The 25,180-nt window shown below is 33.7% G+C and overlaps 1 protein-coding gene and 1 long non-coding RNA gene across 3 annotated transcripts; one reads left to right on the forward strand and one right to left on the reverse strand.

Annotated features, from left to right (window-relative positions):
• Window positions 1-829: 829 nt before the first annotated feature.
• On the reverse strand, window positions 830-12,761 carry LOC102618109 (nardilysin-like). 2 transcript variants are annotated; one of them, XM_006491864.4, is made up of 19 exons: window positions 12,347-12,761; window positions 12,183-12,258; window positions 12,038-12,084; window positions 11,692-11,804; window positions 11,001-11,074; window positions 10,755-10,850; window positions 10,551-10,670; window positions 9,035-9,268; window positions 8,454-8,602; window positions 7,825-7,981; window positions 6,732-6,884; window positions 6,168-6,547; window positions 5,305-5,454; window positions 4,662-4,844; window positions 3,644-3,847; window positions 3,433-3,539; window positions 2,766-2,919; window positions 1,732-1,853; window positions 830-1,344 (listed from the first exon to the last, which is right to left on the reverse strand). In XM_006491864.4, exons 1-19 carry the CDS (start codon window positions 12,638-12,640, stop codon window positions 1,101-1,103), a joined length of 3,057 nt encoding a protein of 1,018 aa, XP_006491927.1. In that variant the 5' UTR covers window positions 12,641-12,761; the 3' UTR covers window positions 830-1,100. The 2 variants fall into 2 exon arrangements, with proteins under 2 accessions (XP_006491927.1, XP_006491929.1); XM_006491866.4 differs by lacking the exon at window positions 12,347-12,761 and having other exon boundaries at window positions 11,692-11,796.
• A 3,265-nt stretch (window positions 12,762-16,026) lies between these two features.
• Window positions 16,027-17,995, forward strand: LOC127903724 (uncharacterized). The gene is made up of 2 exons (XR_008056504.1): window positions 16,027-16,655; window positions 17,432-17,995. It is a non-coding gene; the product is annotated as an uncharacterized LOC127903724 (long non-coding RNA).
• The last annotated feature ends 7,185 nt before the right edge of the window (window positions 17,996-25,180 follow it).

Genomic DNA, 25,180 nt, shown 5'->3' on the forward strand with positions numbered 1-25,180 from the left:
ACATTATCGAAATTTATATATGATGGAATGTCTTGTAATTTATTTAACTAACATCTCTAATTTAGAAAAAACTATAAATATATTTAGGCCCATTAAGTCGTTTAAACACTTTATTTTTTAATTTATTTTTCAATGACTAATCATACATAAACTTTTTTTTAGCCTCACAATGTTGTTACAAGAATATTCTGTTAAGGTAGGGGTATTTTTATACTCCTATGTGTCAACGACAGTCAATAATTAAAGATAACGAGTTTTGGAATAACTTGATGTTTTCAATAGTAAGGGGCGATTTGAAAATTGTCATTTCACGAGGGGAGTAAGCTAAAATTAACCCCCTAATAAATTGATAATCCTCAAAAATATTTCTCAACCATTTGAAGTGAATCCCTTGATTGATAACCGTTCTTGATTCTCCTTGCGGTGTCAGAATTATCGAATATTATTTTCATTCACGAGCTCATATTAGCCTTTTATCTTTTGAACAATAATTATAAGTAAATTAAAATTTATAATAGTTTAAGACATTTAAAAAAATAACTAATTTATGAAGGACAAACTGAACATTAATATATGTATCATAATCCATCGGTTTTGTCTAAAATTACTTCCAAACGGTGAATGAGATCAAAAGCAACCATGAGATCAGAAGCGGTTGCTTTGTCTTTTGTTTTGGGCCCACATAACGGAAACTTAGGACTTCAGCCCCAACATGGCACTTTGCAGTGCATTGTGTATAACCGAACTCATTTGAGTACAGACCAATATTAATGAAGAAAAGCGGCAAAAATCTGATTAATCTTTCTTCCCACCTGAGCTTATACCTCAGTAAAAGCAGGCTTGAAATTGATTAGATTAAAAATAAATAAAAATGAAAATCGGAAATACCTAACAATATTTCTGTATCCAAAAGAATTGAAATGTTATATGAATGTTGTATCAACCAATTATATTGTTACATGATGTTTCCCAAGCGCTCTAATCAGCTTTAATCGGGTTATTTAGGCGAACAAATGAATCGTTACTTCTACTCTGTGGCTCAAACTTTAGGCCGTCAATAAATGTTTTCAGTATTTTTATCTAATTTGTATTGTATACCTTCAGCACAGGCTCTGATAGAACTCAGATGATAACTTAAACGCTGTGAGGTCCTTAATAACAAGCGCAGACTTGGAATGTTTTTCGGATTCTTTTATGTTGGTGTTGCAACCCCATACCCTAACTGCAAGTCTCCGACACTTTGGAGACCATTGTTGCAAATACGTTTTATACCAGCTGATAACGTCATTCTTCTTGATGCTTTTAAGATCTTCTGCTTCCTTCTGTGACTGATCGAACATATACCTGAAAATAATAATTACAGAAGTTATAATGGAGCATTCAAATATATATTTTTTTATATAATGAATAATACCATCTGGACAAAGTTGGGATACAAACTTTTTGTAATAACTGATATGGCAGATGACACGACACTCATTAATAGGGGCAACAGAATTACACATTAATTGTGGATTAATAAAGTACACAACTTGCTGATGTTAATCATTGATAGGTGCCCTATCAATTGGATACAAACTTTATACCCTAACTTATAAACTACAGTATTATTGACTATGTCAGTAGCCAGAAATCACATCACCATAAATCAGATTATTAATTGAGATATTTAAGGAGTTGTATAGACACAAAGTAGTAACCATTATCAATGGCAACCAAAACCACTAGTACCTTTTATCGGTGATCTGATTCCAAAATCGATTGGATTCATATGTAAGGGAAGGGTCTTTCTCCAGTAGCTTTGCCATTAAACCACTTCGGTAATTCTCAAAAGATTCATCATCTAAACCTTCCTGCAATGCATACATAGTTTAAAATAAGGAAAAGTGTCGTGGAGGAAAGATTAAGTAAACAATGCACAATGTCCAACAGTACATGCTGACATTGTTTTCACACTTTCAACTTTCCTCAAAAGTGAGTAACATAATAAGATTGAAGGTGCACTAAATTGGCATGGCAATAAACAATACACAGGTCAGAATATCAGCCGTAAATTCTAGCCAAATTCAGCCCCACAGGATGGTTCTTGAAAGGATGAATCATTTTATACCACAAAGCCTACTCCCCACCCCCATTATTCAATAATCTTTTTCAAGAAATAATTTTTAAGTAGAAGGTAAATTAAGTAGGACATAAAATAACTCATTAAATATATACCACTATACTAAATTATTTAATATGGAATGTAATTGATTCCCAAAAAATAAACTTTTTTGTCCTACCAGGACCATGCTTTATTTAACTAAATAGATTCACCAACAAAACTCATGCTTTCTAACGTACAAGAATAGCACTGGCATGCATGCAGCTCCTCTATTTGGTAATGTTAGCTGCACCACTTCATAAGAGGTGACTGATAAAACAAATGAAATCCAGGATATTTAATGTCCCAGAAAGAAGGTCTTTGACTGCCTTTATACCAGATGCTTAATGGCTATATATAGAAACTGACCCTAGATATATGAAAAAATGCTGGTAACAATCTCCTCTGAGGGGAAAAAAAAAATCCCATTTTAAAAATAGAAAGATTCATTATGTTATTTGTACCCAAAATTACATAAGAATAACATGACAAAATTTATACAGCATGACTCACTATTACGATCATTTAAATCATTGCATAAACACGAGAAAGTATCAATTGTTGATACAAAGATCATTAAAAAAACAAAATGAAATTAGATGAGATGGATTTCTATGTTTACCAACAACTCATCCAGGCCACTAATGAAGTTGTCAATTCTCTCCTGCAAATAGATTGGGTTGTACTTGGAAGATTGAATACAGAAACAAAACCCCAAAACACGATATGTTACCCTTGGGCTGCATTCAACAACATAACCAAGCTGCTCCTTTGTCCTATATTCCAAAATAAAGGAAAAATGGGTTAAAATCAAATCCCAGTTGAAACTCAGTGCCACTGAGGTCATTGATGGTTGATTCTAGGTCTTCCATCCACACAAAATAAAATTAGAAAAAGGAAACAAAAAAGATAATGCTGAACATTATTATGGGTCAACGGCTCTTTAATGCTTTTCCATTCAGCGTATGCAAGCAGTTAGCTCAACCTAGGAGATTGGAGATTACATCTAAGAGAACCATTCCCTATGAAAATTATTTGCTTCATAAACTGAGACTAGCTTTCCTTGTCTGGCCTAGAACAAGTAGGGAAACAATAGATCAGACGAATTTCTGACACAGAAAAAACTCTTCCAGTTATAATCAGACAGCACCCGCATCCTATCGAAAAGAAATTTGTCTAAATCAGTATTCTCAAGCCTGAGAACTTTCACCAGTAAAATCCTCTGGAACTAATCTATGGCCACAAAACAACATCGATTGAGAAAGAATTTCTACCCAACGAAAGATCACCTTAGCTGATTAAAAAACGGCTCTTCCAAAATTTCATCGAAAAGATCAATCAAGGCCTTCAATCTTGTCAATTCCATTCCTTTTTCTTGTTCAATTTGGAAATAAAGCTGCAAAGCAAAAACCAAAGAATTAGCAAAAAAGAAAACTGAAGGATGGGAACACAAAATTTGAGCAGCCCAAAGAAGGATTAAATAATGTCCATTTCAACTACCTCAATCACGGAGTTTGTTTCACACTTATTCTTCACGCTCACATTTCGTACGAGGTTGGCACCTGAGGGAAGGCAAATTACACACTCTTGATGCCTCATTTCAATCGGAAGAGGTTGTACAGAGAAGATACTTTTAAATATATTCGATATGTGAATCGCTTCTTCTTGTGACAAATTGCCGTGACAAAGGCCCTCAATATATAGCTGTTATATAAGCAGACATTAGTAGGTAGGACTCATTGAAAAAGTCTTAAATCAAAGACAGAAATATAAAACAAATAACTCAAACCAGAAGTCCAAATTAATCAATCAGATTGACTTATGTCCTAGGTAAAATGGCAAATCGGCATTAATTAAGAACTGGTAATTCAACCGGCATCGGTGATAGGTTGACAAAATTTGAGGCTTGACTGCTGATAGATAACCTTGGCCATTAGAAGACACCTGTCAGTAGTTTCCACATTTTGACCCCTTCAATGTTAGCTTACAAAGTCATAGGTATTTCAGAAATTCAAGATGAAAAACTAAAGTGTCTTCATTAGGGTAAGCAGCAGAATTTATCCATGAATTTAAATTCATTTTAAGTAAGATATATTGAATTAAATTGATTGGATGCTCAATTTCCTATTTTATTTTTCCCTGATGGCCAAGAGGTACCCAAAAACTAATGTTTGTTTTTTTCAAGGGAACCACAATTAGGGTTCAAGCTATCAATGCCAGCTTGAACAACCCTTGCGGTCTATCCTTTCTTTTTTCTCCTTTTCCCTTTGCTTCGAAGGATCGCCAATTTCATAGATCAAAAATGCTGCTTTCATTGGCAAAATGGAAAAGAGAACATGCAACAGCTCCCTGACAATATGGGAGTTATTGGCATGTGAGCATGCGTCTCGTTCAGAACATTCTTCTGGCCAGCCACACACCATCAAGTTTAAGGAAACAATTCTATTTATAAAGAATTTGCAGCACAAATTAAAAAATAAAATCAATGAAAATCTAATTTGCTTAGTAATTAGCAAACCTGTGAACGAAGCTCAGGAATGAATGCCATCAAATCTGCAAGAGACAGGCCATGTAGTATAGATAACTTCTCATCTACATCATAGAAACTCTGACATAGAACTTGTAGTCTCAGGTATGATGAATGACTAAGCGGCTTCATATTGGTGTTTTTCAAAGTTCTCACCACATCTTCTTTAATGACCTGTTAAGTTCCTAGTCAGTTTCATCAAAGATAAGCTGAAATAAGAAACAAACAAATTCTACTCCTCCCAACTTAATTCAGCATCAAATTTTTATCCAACATACATTTAAGATGGTAATAACTATAAACAATCAGTTGCTTCTGTCTCATTTAAATCTATCATGCATAAGAAACTAATCAAACTGCAGACTTGCTTGCCAGCTAGTATACAATTTTCAACAAGAACCACTCATGACAAAAGTTTCTCAGGTCAGCTGATAATGAGAATACAAGAACCAACAACCCAGGACTTTCTCAGTAAGAAAATGGTAAAATAACACAGCAAGCAAGAGATGGCTGGAAATTGGTAGAATGTAAATAATAATAAGAAGAAGAAGAAGGAGAAGAAGAAGATAATAATAATAATGAAAAAGATTAAAAAGAAAGAAGAAAGAAGGGGGGGAAAAAATAGTATAGCTACCTTAAAACGATCATCAGATGGCAGAAAGGATTTGGCTATTGCCAAAATCTTAGATAAGAGAACTGGAAGCTTGTCATTGAAACCATACACCTTTAGTTCCAGCTTGTCACTGAAGATAGATACAGAAGTTTCCAACTTGGCAACACTGGCCTGGAGACAACCAATGGTAATTTATATCATGCAGTGACCTTAAATGACATATATGAATAAAATTAGAGAGGAATAAGAAGATTAGAAAGTAGAAGAAATAAGTTAAACAAGACATCAAATATAGACAAATATGACTCGGGAACAAAAAAAAAAAAAAAAAATCTCAACATTTTACTTGTAAGAACATGGGGAAAATGCATTTATTGATGGATGCTGGAGGTCCCTATGCTCATGGTATTGGCTAGATGAGGCCCAAATTTGGAGCATGTAAATGGGTACCTTTAATCAACCACACATTCTGGAGTGTGCATGGTGGAATCTTTCTGAGGGGATGCTTCTTGGTTTCCCTCAATAAATAATGTTACAAATCCTTGCTCTCTTATATAGCCAAGTATCCCTCATCCTATCTATGTTCACAGAGGTCTAAACTAGGGACTACTACCAAACCCTATAACCTTGATAGTCAGGAATCCTGTGGTACATTAGTATCCCCGGTAGATGGCCCCAAGGGATTTGAGCCCCAGACCTCTTGGTTGAATCCAAGGGTCTTAACCACTCAATCCAACACCTTGGGGTTCAGTGGGGTATCAAACATATCTACCTGTTAGCCAGCTTGGCCTCACTGGATCATATCAGTCATGAATAACAAAAATGATAAGCCAGAATTTAGGCAGAAGCAAAATTTCATTCTTGATAAAAGATAAGCGACTAACCTGATATATAATCTCATTCAGCTCATCTTTAAGAAGGTGAATAAAGAGTTCGGTTAAAATACAATTCTTTACATTATCATATCCTCCCTTCAGATTTATGCGAAAATATGTATTCGCACGGGGTAGTTTAAAAGTATTATCTAGCTTGTACCAGAATCTGATTAATGGTTCATCAATTATACATGTTGGAGAAGTGACAGTCACAAGATCATTAGATATGTCATTCGCTCGAATGGAAAAATCAGTTGGAATGAACCCATTCTGGGATGGCAGTTGTAATGACACATCAATTTCTGGAGGATTCCTCCATAATTCCATCAAAGATGGGGAAATATCTTCCTCAGTGTAGCGTGAACCAAACCAAGGCTCATAATGGAAATCTGGAAGAGAAACAAGATTGTTAGGACTGTTTAGCTAAACTGTTTCAACAAAAGAAAAACAACTCAGTTCATTTAATCAGAAGATAGAATTCATGATCATCAAATATAATCCATGCGTCCTAGAGAAGGTTTAGCCACGCAACACTATCATCTAGAGAAACAGACAGTTTAGTTATTAAATTACCTTGTGACTTAGCAAAGGATTTTGATACTACATCAATCCTCATGTTTTCTGGCATAAAGAAACCCAGTAAATGTTTTATCATATCCTCATCCCACACCTCGTACATGTAGTCTCCATAAATGACATGTTCTGATGGATAAATAAGTAAATTCCCTGCCATAACAAATTTTTAGATACAGTTTAGTAGAGAGAAACAATATAATAGTTAGAGTTTAATAGAGAGAAACAATATAATCCAAAGAAGATAAGAATGATGATAATAGAGTTCTTTCTTGTAATGTGTTAACATTTTCATGTCAATTACTCCACTAAATAAAAGCAGTAACATCCAGGATCTAGCAGGTAAAAATTTTCATAGGATAGGATGCAATATCCCTACATTGTAGACAGTTATCCAATAATTACTTGCTACTTTTGTAATGCTTATTACATGGCAACGAGGCCAAACATTTCTTTCAACTATGTTAATAAAAATAAAGCTAAGAACTAGAGTGGACCAGGTGTCCACGAAAGAAAACAAATCAGCCCATTAGAATGTGGATATATATTAAAAAAAAAAAAAAAACAGTTTACAAATTTTGAGTCTACCTGTTGCATACAGAAAACAGCCCACGCCGATCAAGAATCTCTAAGAAGAGAAACCTAGCTCAATAACTTCCCAGTTCATAGGACAATTAAGGGAAAGAATCTTGAAAATCCTCAAAAAGAAAAAGGCCCAAATAGATGCCAAAAAACTAAATTAGCTCAATACCCCTTCTTCATTGGATTTTGCCATGTTGACTTTGAGACCAATAATGATGCCAAAGCTCTCTATCACTTCTAATAAATTCTCAGTGGGGCAACTGGCAAATAACAAAAATTGCATTTGGTACAAGAAACTCAATAAGATTTCTAGATCAACAGTAGTCAGTTGATTATATTATAAAAGGATATTGGCTACAAGAAAATCTAAAGGCCAATTGAATGATAGTCTTAACTTCCAATTAAACACCGCGTACACCCACATAAAGTAATGAAATAAGCAAACCAGTAACACCTTAATTCAGAAGTAGCATCAAAAGAATCAGACAAGCTAATAGTCAATAAAGTGAACCTGCAAGTTCTGCAGCATAATCATCCTGAGGTTGCTCCTCTGCAAATCTAAATTCCATGTTCCCAATGTCCTGAAGTTCCTTAAATATCCATTTTTGGGGAGAAACTTGGCGCAATAGTTTAATGTATTGATAAACAAAGCCAATGATGTCAAAGATCTGCAAAATAAGGGAAACATATGGAAAAGAAGCAATAACATTTTAGCATTCTATTAGAAGAAGATTAATAACATTGAATCTAAATCTGCATAGTCACTTTAAACATATATTCTAGTAGTCAGAGAATCAGATAGAAAGGGCAACTATGCCACACAAAGGAGCAAGTCAAATTTCCCACACAGTAGCAACAGAGCATCAAAAGTTAGTAAGTCCCGAACTTGCTTTCTGCTACACTAATTCTCAAGCAATCTAGATGAACATACAATACCATCTACAAATAGCGAGGTCATAACTGATCAAACATGCCAAAAATAACTGAATGATCCTCATCCAGAAATTTGTGTAAGCCTAAATTATCATCCATGTGATTAAAATTGATAAACTAGCAGAGCTTCTTAAGCATTTTTCAGTCAGTTTCAGTTGTTCCGTACAACCAAGAGAAGATATCCTTAACAGGAGACAAGATAAATACCTTTTCCAATCCAGAATCTGTTAGGTGTATGGACATGACAAAGATATAAGCTATAGAAGATCGGTGCATTCCTTCATCACCAACACCAGCGGAAATAGAAGTTGCCCACCCTCTACCTTTAAGAAAGGAATGCAAGCTTCCTCTGCCCTCTGAAAATATAAATATTGTGCTCAGAATTGCACTTAAATGCAAAAACACATGGTGAACATAGAAATCATATAAATTTGGGTAATGTCAAACATCCTAGCCAGAAAAATGAGGACAGAGATTATTCCAGAAATCTAACTGTAGGCACAAGTTAATTATTCTTCTTATGGTTTGTTTATGAGACTGTTGGCAAAGTCATCCCCCAACAATTCAAATAACACTTGGTGAGATTAGGATTTCCAAATAAAGGAAACCAAAGTGCCACAGTAGTCAGAAGTAATGATGGCTTGGCTTACAAAGCAAGTCATCGGAAGTTACCACAGTAACATTTGAGAAATGTGAACCAGGATCAACATTCCTTTCTTCTGCACACATAAAGAAACAGAGATACACATGCATACAATTCCTATATCGAATGCAATGATATATCTTACCATGTCCCAGGAGATGGGCTAAATAATCTTCAGATTTCTTCAAATATTCTTGATGAAGACATGGCAGGGTCCATGTTAAGTCCAGAATATGAACATCCTTAACAGCCTCCAGCCTAAAGAGTTTACAAGCTTTCCATATAGTTCCTTCCACTGTAAACTGAGGTTTTATTTGAGGACCTTTTCTGACATTGGCAAACAATTCCACAACCCAACTCTGAAGTGTATCCAGAGGTTCTGCAGCAATAGCAAGCAATACTACTAAGACCACATTCATTTAAAACACCAATATCCTCAAATTTCCATCCAATTCAACAACAACATCCATTACAAAGTTTTTTTTCTGGAACCTTGCATGACAAAGGATATCAATTACCAATTCCTTTATTAGTGTAGATGGTTCATTTTAAAACAAATGTGCCAATGTGTGCTAATGTTTATTTCAGTTTTTAACCAAAATCAAGACAAAAGTAAAACTATGAGAATCACAAAAATTTCACATTGAGGAATTAATGCCATCTTTTTGTAAAAGAACTATTCCCTAGAGACACTAAAACAAGAAGTGAAAAAGTCATAGATTATCATTTGATAAGCTTGACGTTTATAAAAGGACAAGAGGTTCAGTTTACTAGACAGGGAACCTAAACTCCCTTTTCCACAAGGTCCATGATTCACAAAGTTTGAGGCTAAAAAATTTTACTAGTTAAAAGCCTTAACTAGTTATAGGGCTTCACCTTAAAACATGATTCATCTTAATAGGAAGTTTCACCCGTGGAATCTATGACAGTGCAATGGAAATGGTTCTGAATTCCCGTCTTAAGTGAAGGATATGAAACAGTATATCTACCATGAGAGTGGAGGACAAAGCTTTACAATAGGGAATAAGTGTTGTCACAACTACTACACAAACCCCATTAACAAGCTCAATGGCTCCAAACCTCAGCCACATTTCAACATCCCCACAACACCAGAAAATGGGTCTGAACTCCGTTTTAAGCAAAGGACATGAAACAATATATTAATTATGAGTGGGGGACAAGGCTCTACAATAGAGAAGAGGTGTTGTCACCACTACTTCACAACCCCTATCAACAAGCTCAATGCCTCCAAACCTCAACCATTTTTCATCATCTCCAACACCAGAAAATCATAAACCTCATGGCTAGCACCACTTCTGCAGTGCACTATCATGCTGCCAGCAACACCATCCCCTCTCCTACCACACTGCATATGATTACCATCACCATATCTAACACTAAATGATCACAACAGTATCTCCATCACCGCCAAACCATCACTGACATGCCATCCCACCACCATATTGGCTAACACTAGCTCTTCAAACTACATTGAATTCATCGTCCATAACAATATCCCTACTTCCACCGCCAAAAGCTTTGTGGAATTCAGTTCCACTTATTGAAAATTTTCAAATACTGGCTCTGTTCCTTCTCAACTAAGAATAAAGCACTGCATAATAAAATAAATAATATATAGCAACTCAAAAGGAAAACTGTACCTCCTCCGATGACAACTAGCTTCATTAGCCCACCTTGGTAATAGTTCATGTACAATTTCATAATTTGCTCCCGCAAATTGATTCCTTTCTCCATAGCATCAATCAGACTTTTTTTATTCCCTTAAATGAAGACAAAAAGACATTTCAATATAAACAGTTAAATAGATAGTCCAATAAACATGAACAAAGTACTGGTGAGCTTACCCCAAAAGAATTTGTTAAAAGCATGACCGAGTTGAGATGTATGGCACTGAAGTTGTTGAAGGCGGCAAGCATCATTTTGCAAAGCCTGGTTAAATTCTATCGTCCATATCGTTCATATTATGGCATAACATTCAGCAATGAACAACATGACAGCAATGCAATGAGAACTAAATGATAAATGTAGTTAAAATTGAAATCTTTCAAGGAAAAAAAGGTCTAATAGTATTAGGTAAGAATAATACACACCTGAATCTACAGCAAGAACCTCTCGTTCCATGGCTTCCACTTTCATAAGGGGTGAAATAAAAAACTGAGAAAATCTGATAAGGCAAAAAGACCAGCTTAAAAGACATCCAACCAATCCCCTAATCTGTGAAGGCAGAGTATGGCAGCTATCTTTTAAGGATTGATGGTAAAAGAAATGACTTCGTTGACGCAACTTAAACATTAAAAGTATGGAGTCATGCTACTAGCACCAAATAATGCAACAGCAATAAACATCATGTCAAAGCATAATCTTCATTAGATAAGAACCAATGACACTAAAGATCATGGTAAACATAAAAAATGTATATTGGTAAAAAATGAATGATGATCAAGAAGTAATGACCAATAGGGAGGATGAGAAATTAAACCAAAACATAACTCCAGATAAGCTTTAAAAAACCCACTTTAGCTAAAAGAATAGCAGTTCTCCTGATTACATAAAATTGTATGTGTAACATAAATATCGACATAGAATATCTATTAAATGGTATGAAATTGAGAAAGCAGATTGCAGCCAACAACAAAACTCAATGTCAAAGCAAGAAGGCATAAAAAAGAAAAAAGATAGAAACCCACACTCTGCTTCATTAAAACAAATATAGGAAGAAAAATCAATAAACTCAAGGACTATGGTTATCAAAATTACATACATGAAGAAATCAGCATTTACCTCATCAAAGCACCCTTAAGAAACTCCCGTTTGATTTCGAAATGATAACAAGTGTGCTCAGTTTCCGTGTATGCATTCGATGAACCTCCATGCTTGGATAAGTAACTATCATACTAGCAAAGAATAGAGTCAAATTGGTAGGCCCAATTACAATCATTTTATGACACATAAATCAATATCAACCTCAAATTTACAGTACATAACGAGTATAAGTTTTGATTATCATTTCAGTGTCATCATAGTGCCATATGAACCAACTGTTTTCATGAAACTGATTAAATTTCTTCTACTTTGTTTGGCAAAATATGAAGGGGGTGTTGGAGCGGAAAAACATAAACAAACAGACCTCATTTTCATCAGGAAATTCAGTACTCCCCATGAAAAGCATGTGTTCTGCAGCAAATCATAAAACATACCTCAACAAACTCACTCATAACACACCTCGTAGATTACAAAGTTTCAATAGGATTAATAAGAAACGAACCACAAACCTAGAAAATGAGCGAGGCCTTGTGCCTCCACAGGATCACAGAAACTGCCCATTCCTACACACATTGCAGCAGCTGCCTGTGAAGTTTAAAATTTCTAAATCAATTTTTCTAGTATAAAAAAATTATATTTGAAAAAGCAAAATGAAATAGCTAATTAATCTAACCTTCTTAGTCTGTGAAAAAATTCCTTTTCCTTTCACTTCCTTCTCAGTATCATTTTCATCATCTTCCTCCTCGTCTTCGTATTCGTCGTCTTCGTCTTGGTCGTCAAAAGTTTCCTCGTCTTCTTCGGTGCTGTTTTCTAGGGTTTTAGATGAATCGTCGGCATAAATCTCAGGATCGTGAACAAGCAAAGCACAAAGGCGGTTCTCCAGCTCAATCACTCTGTAAAGTCTCTTGTCGTTTGGTGATTTGATCACAATTTCGTCCGAAGACCAAACGCAACCATTCCCTCCCATTCTTTTATCTTCTTCTTCTTCTTCCCTTATTACAGAGGGTTTTAATTCGATGGCCTATTGAAACTAGTTGAAACTAAGAAGGCATTATTAGGTAACGTTCAAAAGACACGACAGTTCACTGTTCGCAGAGTATGGGGGGCTGTATATATTTGGTATACGCATAAAAGTCATAAACTATCTCTTGCTTTATAATTTTACTAAAAGTGTGTACCGAGATGTTATTACCCGTTTCTTGCTTTTATTGTATTATTTAACTGCACGTCGCGTGCAATTTCTATCATATTGGGGTTAGCTTTTCAAGGAATGTTTAATTAATGGACAATTATCATTGCACTATTTTTTTTTTTACATTGTGCTTATTTAATTATCATAAAATTTTAATATATTTTTTGTATTATTTTTTAATTTATATTATTTAGTTATTTTTTTACTAATATTATTAAATAATTTAAATGAATTGATAAGTTTATTCCTAATAAATTAAAAAATTATTTTATTTTATAAAATTTTTATAAAATAAAATAATTATAATTATAAAAATACCTTTAAATTTAACAAAAATAAATCACAAATAGAGATATTCAGTTGATTTTTATTCAATTTATATTTTTTAAAATTTTAATAATTATTTTTTATTAAAAATTATAATTTTGTAAAATTTATTTAAAATAACTAAACTTATTTATTAAAAAGACAAATTCCAAAATTTTGTAATTATTTTTATAATAATAATTTTTTATTAAAAAATAAAAATTCTAATTTTGAGATTTATTTTTTTATTAAATTTAGAGGTATTTTTATAATTATAATTTTTTTTTAAAATTTTTATATAATAAAATGGTCTTTTAATTTATTTAAGGGTAAAATTATCATTTCATTTAAATTATTTAATGATGTTATGCAAAAGTGGCTAATTAATATAAATTTTAAAAAAAAGTGGTGCAGAAAATATGTTAGAATTTTGTGGTGGTTCGATGAACATAAGGTAAATAGAAGTGGTGCAGTGATAATTTCCCTTAATTAAATATCCATTAATAGTTCAAAAATTATTTGAATACCCCTTTTCTTTTTTATTTTCATGGATACCTTAAGAAATACACGTAAAGTCTAAAATATCCTAAGTGCATCAAAACTACTCCTTTTCACTCTTTTCTTACACTCAAAATATGTTCTCTTAAAATCTCTCTAACACCTCTCATAACCTTTTACACAAATAGAACTATTTATACTCCAATACTTTTTTCAATTGCAAGGTGGTGCATTTATCATTAAACAACCCAATGAGATATGTTAATGTTGTTAGATTTTAAATTTTACATTTTCTAGCTGAATTTATATATTTTCCTCATATTATAATATTCTATTTTCAATTTTTTCACTATTTTTCCTTATATGTCAAAATGTATGCAATATAGGTGGTTTAATTAGTTTCTTCAACAAGATATCTTTTTTTTAATACTAATTACACATCAAATTACTATATTGCACATATATTTACAAGTGCTATTATAGCAGACATTACACTGATATTTACAATCAGATATACATAACTGGGACTTACATTATTATATTAAATTCAATGAAATACATGCCCAGACAAATAACCCTCACAGACGATGGATGTCTCTGCTCCACTCGCATTTCACAAGGGAAAATAACTTATAAATATTTTAGCCCCCACAATGCTTTTGTGGGGGCTTGAACCGCTTGTGAGGGCAGCAGCCCAACCACTTCGACCAAAGGCCTAGTGGCAGCAAGATATCTTGTTAAACATGTATTTATGGTGAAAATGTTTAGGTTAATGTATCCTTTCCAATGTCGTGTAAGTCATGCAGTCTTGTAGGTTGATTAAGTTATGTTGTTGGTCATGTAGGTTATGTAGTCGGTCATGTAGGTTATGTAGTCGGTCATGAAGGTCATGTAAATCATGTAGATTGTGAGTTATTATTTACGAAATTTGATACTACTGGTTTTATTGTATCAACATATATGGTTTTGGTACATGTGTTTATTCTCTTCAACGGTGTATGGATTGAACAAAATGACGAGTATAGATTCAAAGGTTTAGAGGCTAAAGGGATAATAATACTACGATTGAGAACATATGCAGAATTAATAGAAAATATATCTTAAGTTATTGATAACAATATCTCAAGTTGCTTGGATGAGCAATTATTAGTTACTGATTCAGCATTAGGAGATAATGCTCCAAATACTGTAAAATTAATACAAACTTACAATACTAGTTCAATTAATATAAACTTTTCTAGATTTGAAGTACACTTACAAAAGTTTAGGATCAAAAGTACAACTCATTTAAATAAATAGCAAATTAATTCTTCTCCAAAAGTAACAACTTGTCATAACAAAACCTTCAGCTAGTTGCCATCGATAGGAAGAGACATGTGTCTTAGTGTAATAGGTTTGAGTGTCTTCACCACATGCAAGTGTCTCCAAGTAACATAAAACAAACACACCGCAATCTCTGTTTAGAATTTTAGAATAGTCAATTATATACTGAATAAATAACTAAAATAGTATAATATAAATTCTTACCACAAATTAAGTCTTCAAAGAAATAAATTATTCTTATAGATTAAGAATAACGACAAAAGTCGTGTAATTTTGAGGTCATATACTCATGCAGTCACGTAGTATAGAAGGTTATGTATTGCATGATTGAAGGTCGTGTAATACATGAAGGTCATGTAATACACAACTAAAGTCGTGAAGGTAGTATAATACATGACTGAAGGTCATGTAATATTACGGTAAGTCTTGTAATAAACGATTGAGGATCGTGTATTACATGAAGTCATGTGGATTACATAACCTTGATTAGTGTATTACACGACTTTGAATAGTGTATTATACGACCTTGCATGACCAAATTATAATCTACACAATCTATCAAATTTTCACCACTTCTATGAAGCGAAATATTTACAAAGTTTGTTTTTCGATATCCTATGAGAGATCCACAATCAATTTAATCTATTCTTTCAATATAAAACCCTAAACTTTTGATTTTTCCCTAAGTTTCAAAACTCTATCAACTAATTAGAAGAAGGAAATTGATTATTTACTTAAAAAAGACGAATATCGGTGATTGTGCAGCAACGAATTGGCTCTAACGATTGTGCAACAGTGAACTAGCTTTTATCCTTCTCCAAACTCCAGCTCTTCTCTAAAAAAGTTGTGTATGAGTCATGTATCTACCTGTTAGCATTTTAAGTTGAGAATACTTTAGTAATTTCATGAGTTTTTAGAGGGCATTCATGAAAATTTCGATAAACTCTATTTTTTAGGGTATTAAGATAATTTTAAAAGTAATATAGGGTATCTACTACAAATACCTCAATTTTTGAGTTCTCGGTTGAAAAAATTTTAAATTGAAAATGGACGAAGATGTGTCACGATGGGTGATCGAATTCCTGCTTCGAAATTCACCGTCCAATCATATAATAAATAAAATCCTCAATAAACTCCCCATTTCAAATAGCAATTTCTGTTTGAAAAAAAAATCCTCCTCCTTCGTTCCATACAAACTAAAATGTAAGAGGGTTCAGTCCTCAAAAATCTAAAAAAAATCATAGATTTGGATAAGGAAGAGGAAATGACTATCACAGGATCGATGAAAGCGGCGTATTGTGCTGTTGTAGTGAACTGCTCAGTAAGGTTTCTGGGTGTGACAGTGGTGGAGCAAAGCAAGTATTTTGGAGCCATGGAGAGGATTTAGAGGGGCGAAATCTGAAATTTAGTTGAAAGTGAGGAACTACTTATCTAAAGGGATGAATTAGAGATTGTGATTTGGGATGTTGATGTGTTAAAGAAACTGTTGGAGAAGAATACTCAAAACTACGCGTTGCTAATGGTTAAGGCTTATTTAGAAGATGCGTAGGCTAGCATGGGATCCACTTTTTTAGAATTATCAGTCAGGTAAATTAAGCACTTGAAGGAGCAAGAATCCGATAAAGTTGAAGGAGAGCTGTTGTAGTTAAAGAGAAAAGCAAAGGTATTTTTTTAAAAACATTTTGTCGTATTTTTTATTTTTGAGAAACATAATGTGATTTTGCATGCTTTTATAGTTAATTTTTGGTTCCTAAGTGTCGATTTGGGGCCGCTGTAAGGGGACCTTAATTTGGATGTATTTTGCTGAGGTAAAGGCTTTCAATTAACATAGTTATTCTATGTATGTATCAGTGGTTAATGCTTTAATTGAGGTTAAAAGGAGGGGAAAGAAAAAAGACAAAACACATGGGCTGTGATTTCTGAAGAAATATGTTTCTTTGGAAAGTTATTTTTATTGAGAAAGCACTTAGAGAGAATCCTGAATAGGTTCTTCTCCAAAATATTCTTTTAGGTATTTTCGATGGAAGGGCTTTTAACTCCAATATGTGCAGTTAGTGTTCTTATACTTATGGTATGTTTGAAAATACAGCAGTGAAAGTGTTTGGTAAAACATCCATTTTTACATGGTAGCTTGTGTTTATCACTATGCCGCCCACTAATACTTGATATCAAGTGATTCTATCTCATAGTGGCACTGTGGATTAAAAGTCACATCTCAATATCAAACTTACTCTAGGGAACAAACTCACATTGCATTCAGGTTTGTATTTTGTCGTATTTCCTAAATTTTTGCCACTTTCACTTCTAAGCTTTTGACATTTTGAAATAAAAAGCTTTAACAGCACGTAATTTTGATAGTGATCATTTCAGCACTTAATGTTATAATGTTTATTGTTTATATAGTTGTTGTTACAACTAAGCATACATGCTTTGTTTTAGGAATTCAAAAGGAATATGTGCAACCTAAGTGCAAGCACATTGTTTCTCATAGATGTACAAGAGGTGAGATTATTGATATTAAGGGCTTGAGCTCATATGAACCATGTAGTGAATATGATATCTTGCCCACCCCGGAAGTTGATAAAGTGCAAGAAACATTTAAATCCAGTTCGTTAGAGTTGCTTGCAATTATAATGGACCCTCTTCCTGATGTTTTACTTTGGGCTGAGGTTGTGGTGTCTGACATGGCCAGAAAAAATTAAATTCCTAAGCCTGTTGTGGAAATGGAGAGTAATGTAGAAAAAGCTGTGTTGAATTCTTCTTGTTAATGCTTATATGGAACCTGTACAAGCTAACAAGGGTAATCATAAAGATGAATCTTGTAGTCATCAAAATAATGTGCCAATACCCAACTTGATAGAAAATAACAGTACTACCCAAACCTACGAGGTGCTTATTTGTTGTTTGTTTTTGTTTACTGTTTTATCTTCAATTTATGTGGCTAATATATTGTATCTTGTAGATGATGTCTGTATTTCATATTGGTTGCTTCCTTTTGTTTTATTTATCTGTTTTATATTATTTAAATTCTTCCAACTTTTGTGCAATCATAAGGTCCTCATATGTGACCATCTTTTTATATATTTCTTTATTATTACTTTGCAATGGAAGAATATCTTTAGTTTATTCTATAGAGGTGCATTTCAGTGCTTAATTTTGTTGTTCCCTTTTAGGTTTGGCTAGATTCTATCAGTTTCCCTCTAAGAGTAGCCGCTACTTAGATTAAAAGTCTTTGGTTCTTTGAGGCTAGTTAATTGACAACCTGAGCTCAGGTGATGGTTAGATTTATTGCCCGAACTTGAGAACTAATATGTTGAAAATGGAAAAGACAAATTACTTCAATGCTTTGTGAAAATTTTTATTACTGAATTTTAACGATAGCCAAGTGTTTTTCATTGATTACTAACAGAAACAGGGAAAGCTTAAGTTTTTTGCGCTTAAGAGCATACTTATTTGAAAATGTGGATTAGAGCATGTTCAAAGTTAGCAAGTTGTCTGCTGTTTTAATCTATTTAAGGAATTCTCAATATGATGATCTTGAATAGCTTACTTGATTGAGTACTTAATTACTACTAGAAATATGTACAAACAGTTAGAATATGAACCTTTAAACAAAAAGAATCTTATTTTATGTCACTAGTTAGCACAAGTATGGTGTATATCTGTTTGTTCTTGAAGAATGTGTGTTTTCCCCCCTTTTTAACATTGTTTGAGCTGTAAATCTATATTGTTGACTGGTAAACTGTATTTTAAATTTACAATTTCCTATTTTATTATTGAATAATTTTAAATTTACATTGACATGGAAATGCAATAAAATTCTGCTTTCACTCTATTTGGTTGATGAAGTTTTCAAGAACATTATGTTGAATTCCTTGTACTTAGATTGACATTTTTCTAAATTTGTGGTCTATATCATTTTAAGGGTTATTTTCTATTTACCTCTAACAAATTGACTATCTTTCAAAAGCCCTAAAACTACTATAAACCTCAACTTACCTTTGATTACTAATTAGTAGATAACGACAAATGGGGGCATGTTGATAAAAAAGAAAAATCTTCCTGATTGTAATTAGGGGGAAATTGACGTTTAAAATAATTTGGGTGTATTTTGAAGATGGTTAATTTGTTAAGGGGTAAATTGAACCCATAATTTAAATATGTATGATATTATGGTGCCACTTTTGTAGTGGAATGATTCAATGGATGGATTGCCATTCAATCATATGAATAGATTTTACTTACCTAGTCCAAAGAGAAAGGTTGTGTCGCCTGTTGTGCAAATTTTATTAAACTCGCAAGCGCACGAATCTATTGTAGAATAGACTAATGGTGACGAGTGTTGATCCCACGAGAAGGTGGATTTTAATTGTGTGTAGAATTAATTTTGTAAAAGGGTGGTTGGATTTGTGGTGAAAGTGACTTTAGATTATCCTAAAATTAGATTTTAAATGGCGAGAATAAATTGAATAGAAATTTATTGAAATGACGTACTAGGGTATCTGGATCCGTATCAACATGCCCCATGGGCCAAATATTCTTTATTAATACCAATTAAATCATGAGGGGGGAATCCACACCTCATGAACCACACTCTAATCAATATGGTACTAAGGGCTTATCGTGCCAAATAATAATAACCTTATATTAGGGAGCCGGTGAAACCAAGGCGGTACTAAACAAGATTATTATTATTTGTCGATGAAAAGTCAAAATATCCACAAAAACTAGAGGGGAAGAGAAAATAAATTTACCAAATAAAGCCCATGACACATGTTGAGACTTCACCTTCAACCCAAGCTTGAAAGAAAATTAGCTACTCATAATTGAACTAGGGGCAAAATGAAAATTTATTAAAATACGTAGAAAATACAAGATGGAGAAGGAATTACAGAAAATAGATCCTAAAAATGGATTCAGAGCTATCAAATTAGGGGGGAGGCGCCCTTTTTATAGATACATTGAGTAAATCGTGGCTATCGGATTAAAAACAGTTTGAACGCTTAGGATTGCGCCACGTCATCAGTCAACAGTACGCGGTTTGACCACGCGGTTGGACAGTAACGTGGTTTGGTTGAAAATAATCCTGTGTGATGCATGTACCGTATGCGAGATTTTTGGTCCACTGATATGCTGTCACGTCACCATCAACAGTACATAAGAATTTTAGTCCAACAGGATCGTGACACCTCATCAGTCAATGCAACATCATCAGTTAATGCCACGTCATCGATCCGTCTATGTGAACAATGTCATGAACAGTAACGTAGACAATACTGTACACGTGAATAGTACCGTACATGTAAAAAGTGCCATTTTTCCTTTTATGCTCCTCCTAAGGTTTTCGACTGTCCTGAGTTCAAAAGTGATGTCCATTTTGCCGTCTGATCTCTCGTTTATTGTGAAATGATCATGATGCCCCTAAAATACATAAAATACTTAATTAAAATAAAACACACATAATTAAATTACAAGAAGCTTAAATACATAAAAGTAAGGGTTGTTAGTAAGACGAGAAATGTAAAATGATGATTTTCTCCTTTATAAATATATATTTTCTAACACTCAACACACCCACCAACCAGCTTATTTCTAGTCCCTAGCAAATAAAGCGAAAACAAAATTCACATCCAAAATGATTTTTTTTTTAAACACTCTTGTTTATTCAATTAGACTAATGATAACAATCAAATAAAAGTATAGCATTATCTCAAGTCTAAAGAAACATCACACCCACATCAACCATTCACATGAATCAGCCCAGTAGATTTTGTCATAGCTACCTTCAAGAATGACATGTCAAACCCCAAAATCTTACTGGAAGTAGTGACACTCTCACAAAAAAATTAAACTCAATAAAAATAGTCACTCCAATGAATGGTAATTGAGAGAAAATAATAAAGAAGTGATATCACATGCTCTCACCAAGATGAAAAAAATATGCCCTCGGCTTAGAAATAATACGATCTCAAGTCAAATAAAAATGCTAGTCAACCCAATTTATTTATTTTTTTCTTTCATGCATCACTACATCTTTTTAGTCCATATAACTAGCTTCTACTTCAGACTATAGTTCCCTAAAATCAAGAAGGACTTTTATTAGGACGTAACGTAGGTTAGAGACATGGCTAACAAAGAATGGAAATAAGGAAAACAAAGTGTATGTGTGAGAAAAATGTAGAGGAATTTATTTTTTTGGAAGTTGCAAGGTGGATTTCACCTATTACTGTTATTTTTTTCTTTTTTTTAAACAACAATTTTTATTTTTTTTGCTTTTGTTGGGCATAACTTCACTATACAAAATATTTATTTACATTTTTCTCAAACATAAATAGGTGATGGAAATTGTAAGATATTAGATAATACTCCAAATCGGAGTGGGTCAAGATGATAAGTTTGACAAAGAAAAGTTTTTTTTTAAATTTTTTTTAAGGCTCAAAAGGGTTAACTATGGATATTTGATAAAAGGGATGGCTAGAAAGGCTCAAACGGATCAAAGATGGCATTTCCATCGTCTTTTAGGGCTCTAAATAATCTTACATATCTACTAGTTAGATGGGCCTTCATATGTAGCAACACACATTTTTTTTCTTCTTCTTTTTTAATTTTACAATTTTTTTTAAAGGTTAACTCAAAAGAAATCTAGAGATCGTGTATACAATAATAAACTGCTAAGCTGTATAAAGAATGGGCAAAAGAGTTACTCTCCAAGAAAAATGATAGGTTTAAAAGCTCAGTTGGTACTTATTATGACATGTTCATTCCTTCAAACAACTCATATTTGTCTCCGACATTGACATGTAGAGTAGCAAACATAGTGTAACATCACTTAAGACCAAAGATAATATAAAGACTAAAATTTGAAATTAATCATGTCATCTAATGTTAAAACAAATCACAAATTTTTTTTTTAAACAACATTCTACCCCCCAACCTATTCTAAACATGAAAGGAAAATATGCATGCAGAAATGTGAAAATGATGCAGAAAAATTAATTAGAAAAGTTACACTTAAAATGATAGAAAAAGAAATGTTTTTTTTTTTTTAACTAAGAAGATGCGTTTCTAAAGTCACTACACTCCATATTCAGCCATCTTCAACACAAAAACTTAGCAACAGTTAGTTTTTACAACAAAAAATTAGTAAAAACTTAACCAAGATTCCACAATTGTCGACTATTCCCTCCCCCCCAACCAGAACGAAATATTGTCCTCAATATTTTAAAGGAAAGAAGTAGAGTTTAGAAGACATCACCTAAGTGGTACAATACAGAAGAAAATATTTATAGGTGGAGAGTTAAATCTAATTTGTACTTCTTACTGCGGCTACTGTTACCATCATTATTTGGACGCTCCAACACAAAGGTCCAGGGGTCTGGCTCCGGTCTATAAGCTTGTAACATATTAAGTAGCTCATTAGCAGTGTGAGCACAAATAAAAAGCTTTTTCGGATTGGAAGGAACGAAATAGTTTTTTATTGCATGGTTAAGAAATGCAATGAAGCCATCATAAAAGTGATTGACATTTAACAAACCGATGGGTTTCTAGTGAATGTGCAGATGGGCCCAAGATGCTAGAGTGATAAGTGCCTCTAGTGTTGCAAGATCTCCTGGAAGGAAAATAAAAGCATTAGCATGATTAAGCATTTCAGTTATTCTTTCTTGCATACCTGAGACGACTAACTCTTCTCCAGTCTATGAGTCAGACAAACTACCCAAAGGTTTTAGAGCTCTTGGGATGATGCCTAACACTTAGCTTCCTCTGACAAAAGCAGCTTCTGAGACCAATTTTGATAACCCTCGGTTACCTCCTCCATAGACCAAGTGTAATTTTCTCTCTGCTATGCTTCGACCAAGATCTATGGCTGCATCAACGAACTCTTTATGTTTGCCATAGGTAAATCCAGAAAGCACACAAATGTTCTTGAATTGTCTATTGGGAGTAGCTGCCATTGGAATATTCCTCAAAAATAATTTGTGAGTGCTTAACAAAAAGTCATATTTAAGAATCTTGGTGACAGTGGGTCACAACTGTGTATGAGGTGCCATGTCAGTGTCAAATAACGCGTAAAGCACATAGATCGCGAGTAAAAAAAGAAACAGTAAAAGAAAAAGAAATAATGATAAAATAAAATTATTAAAGACAATAATGGAAAAGATAAAATAACATCGAAATAAAATAACAGTGAAATAAAATAACAGTGAAGTAAAAGGATATTTACAGGTAGTTGTGACTGTGGCTCATATCTTCCTCTGGTTTTACGTCCAGAAACGGCTTGAACACCCTCTATGGGTCGAGGATAAGCTTCCCATCCAGTTTTCTTATAAATTGGCAAACAAGATCGTTTATAGTCAGATTCCCGAGACTATATCGTGCATGCTCTTTCTGGAATAATGGCCATAACTGGAGAATCGCTCCTTGCACATATCCACTGGGATGTGTTTCAAGAGACAGAATGATATCATCCAATGACTCTTTATTCAAGCCATCCCTAATGAATTGAATCTTATCTTCCCTGTTATCATACACCATTCCTAAGGAACATGGGTTTTTATCGCAACTCATTCTGACACACTTATGACAAGCAACAAAAATTCTTCGAGCTCTTTGCTTTCTTGCATAATTTCCTTTACCACAACCAGGCATGTATGCAATGACTTTTGGAGGTAACTCACCTACCAATCGTACTTTAGCCTCGATTAACCAACAGATGTCAGCAGGTATGTTATTCCTCATGAGCAATTGCATGCGTTCGGACCGAGCTTTATAGATTGTAAGGAGGACATTCTGAGGAAGTGAAGGGAATCGCTTGTGAAGTTTTGCTAGAATCTCGTTTCTGTCCATACCTTCGCCTCAGAATATCAGTTATTATGGGAAAACTGAAGTAACCGACTTGATTGTCACAGAGTACCGTTATTCGCCACTTTACAGAGGTAACAAACTAAAGCACGCAAACAGAAAAATAAATTAAAACACACAAAGAAAATTAAAATCGTCCTCTTATTGAATTTACCTCAAGTTGCAACTGGATGTCGCAACACTTCTCTTAATGTCTCTGAGTTGGCTTTCTAAACCCTTAACATAGGATACTAACTCTGGTGGTTGCAGAGCCCAAATACGATGTGTCTTACAAAATCGAATCTGCCTTTTGAGATGAGATTTTACACATTGAAGTGGTTTAAGAATGTTCAAGAGGAACGATTTAAGTATGGTACTCATGATTAACAATGATAAAAAAAAACTTAATGGTTAAACAAACACACTTATGCAAAAATAATTTCAATTAACAAAAGAATAATAAAAAGAAAGAAAAAAAATCAAATCACCGAAAAGAAAAAAAATTTAGTGGGTCACTCAAATTTATTTCGATGTCCTCTCCATGTGGTTGGTATTCTAGATATGGCTTTAATCTTTGACCATTAACTTTAAATGTGACACCGTTCTTTGGGTCCTTAATTTCAATTGCCCATGTGGAAAAACAGTATGAACAATAAATAGACCAGACCATCGAGAGCGTAACTTACCTGGGAATAGGTGCAAGCGAGAATTGAATAAAAGCACTTTCTGACCCGGAGTGAAAGATTTTCTCATAATTTGCTTATCATGGAAGACTTTCATTCGTTGCTTGTAAATCTTGGCATTTTCGTATGCATCATTGCGAATTTCTTCAAGTTATGCTAGTTGTAATCTTCTTTCTGAGCTGGCTTGCTGCGTGTCAAAATTGAATTTCTTGATGGCCCAATATGCACGATGCTCAAGTTCCATAGGTAGGTGGCAAGCTTTTCCATACACTAGCCTGTAGGGTGACATCCCAATCGGGGTCTTGAAAGCCGTTCTACATGCCCATAATGCATCATCAAGTCTTAATGACCAATATTTTTCTGTCTGGCCTGACCGTCTTTTCTAATATGTGCTTTATTTCTCGATTGGAGATCTCAACTTGGCCACTGGTTTGCAGATGATATGGGGTCGCCACTTTGTGAGTGATTGAATACTTTGTCAAAAGAGCTTTGAATGCTTTGTTACAAAAGTGGGCACCACCATCACTGATTATTGCTCGAGAGAATCCAAAGCGTGAAATAATGTTGCTTTTCAAAAATCCTATCACCACCTTACAATCATTGGTTCTATATGGAATTGTTTCTAGCTATTTTGATACGTAGTCAACAGCAACCAATATGTATTGAA

Source organism: Citrus sinensis, chromosome 7 (genome assembly GCF_022201045.2).
Source record: "Citrus sinensis cultivar Valencia sweet orange chromosome 7, DVS_A1.0, whole genome shotgun sequence".
NCBI classification, from domain to species: domain Eukaryota; kingdom Viridiplantae; phylum Streptophyta; class Magnoliopsida; order Sapindales; family Rutaceae; genus Citrus; species Citrus sinensis.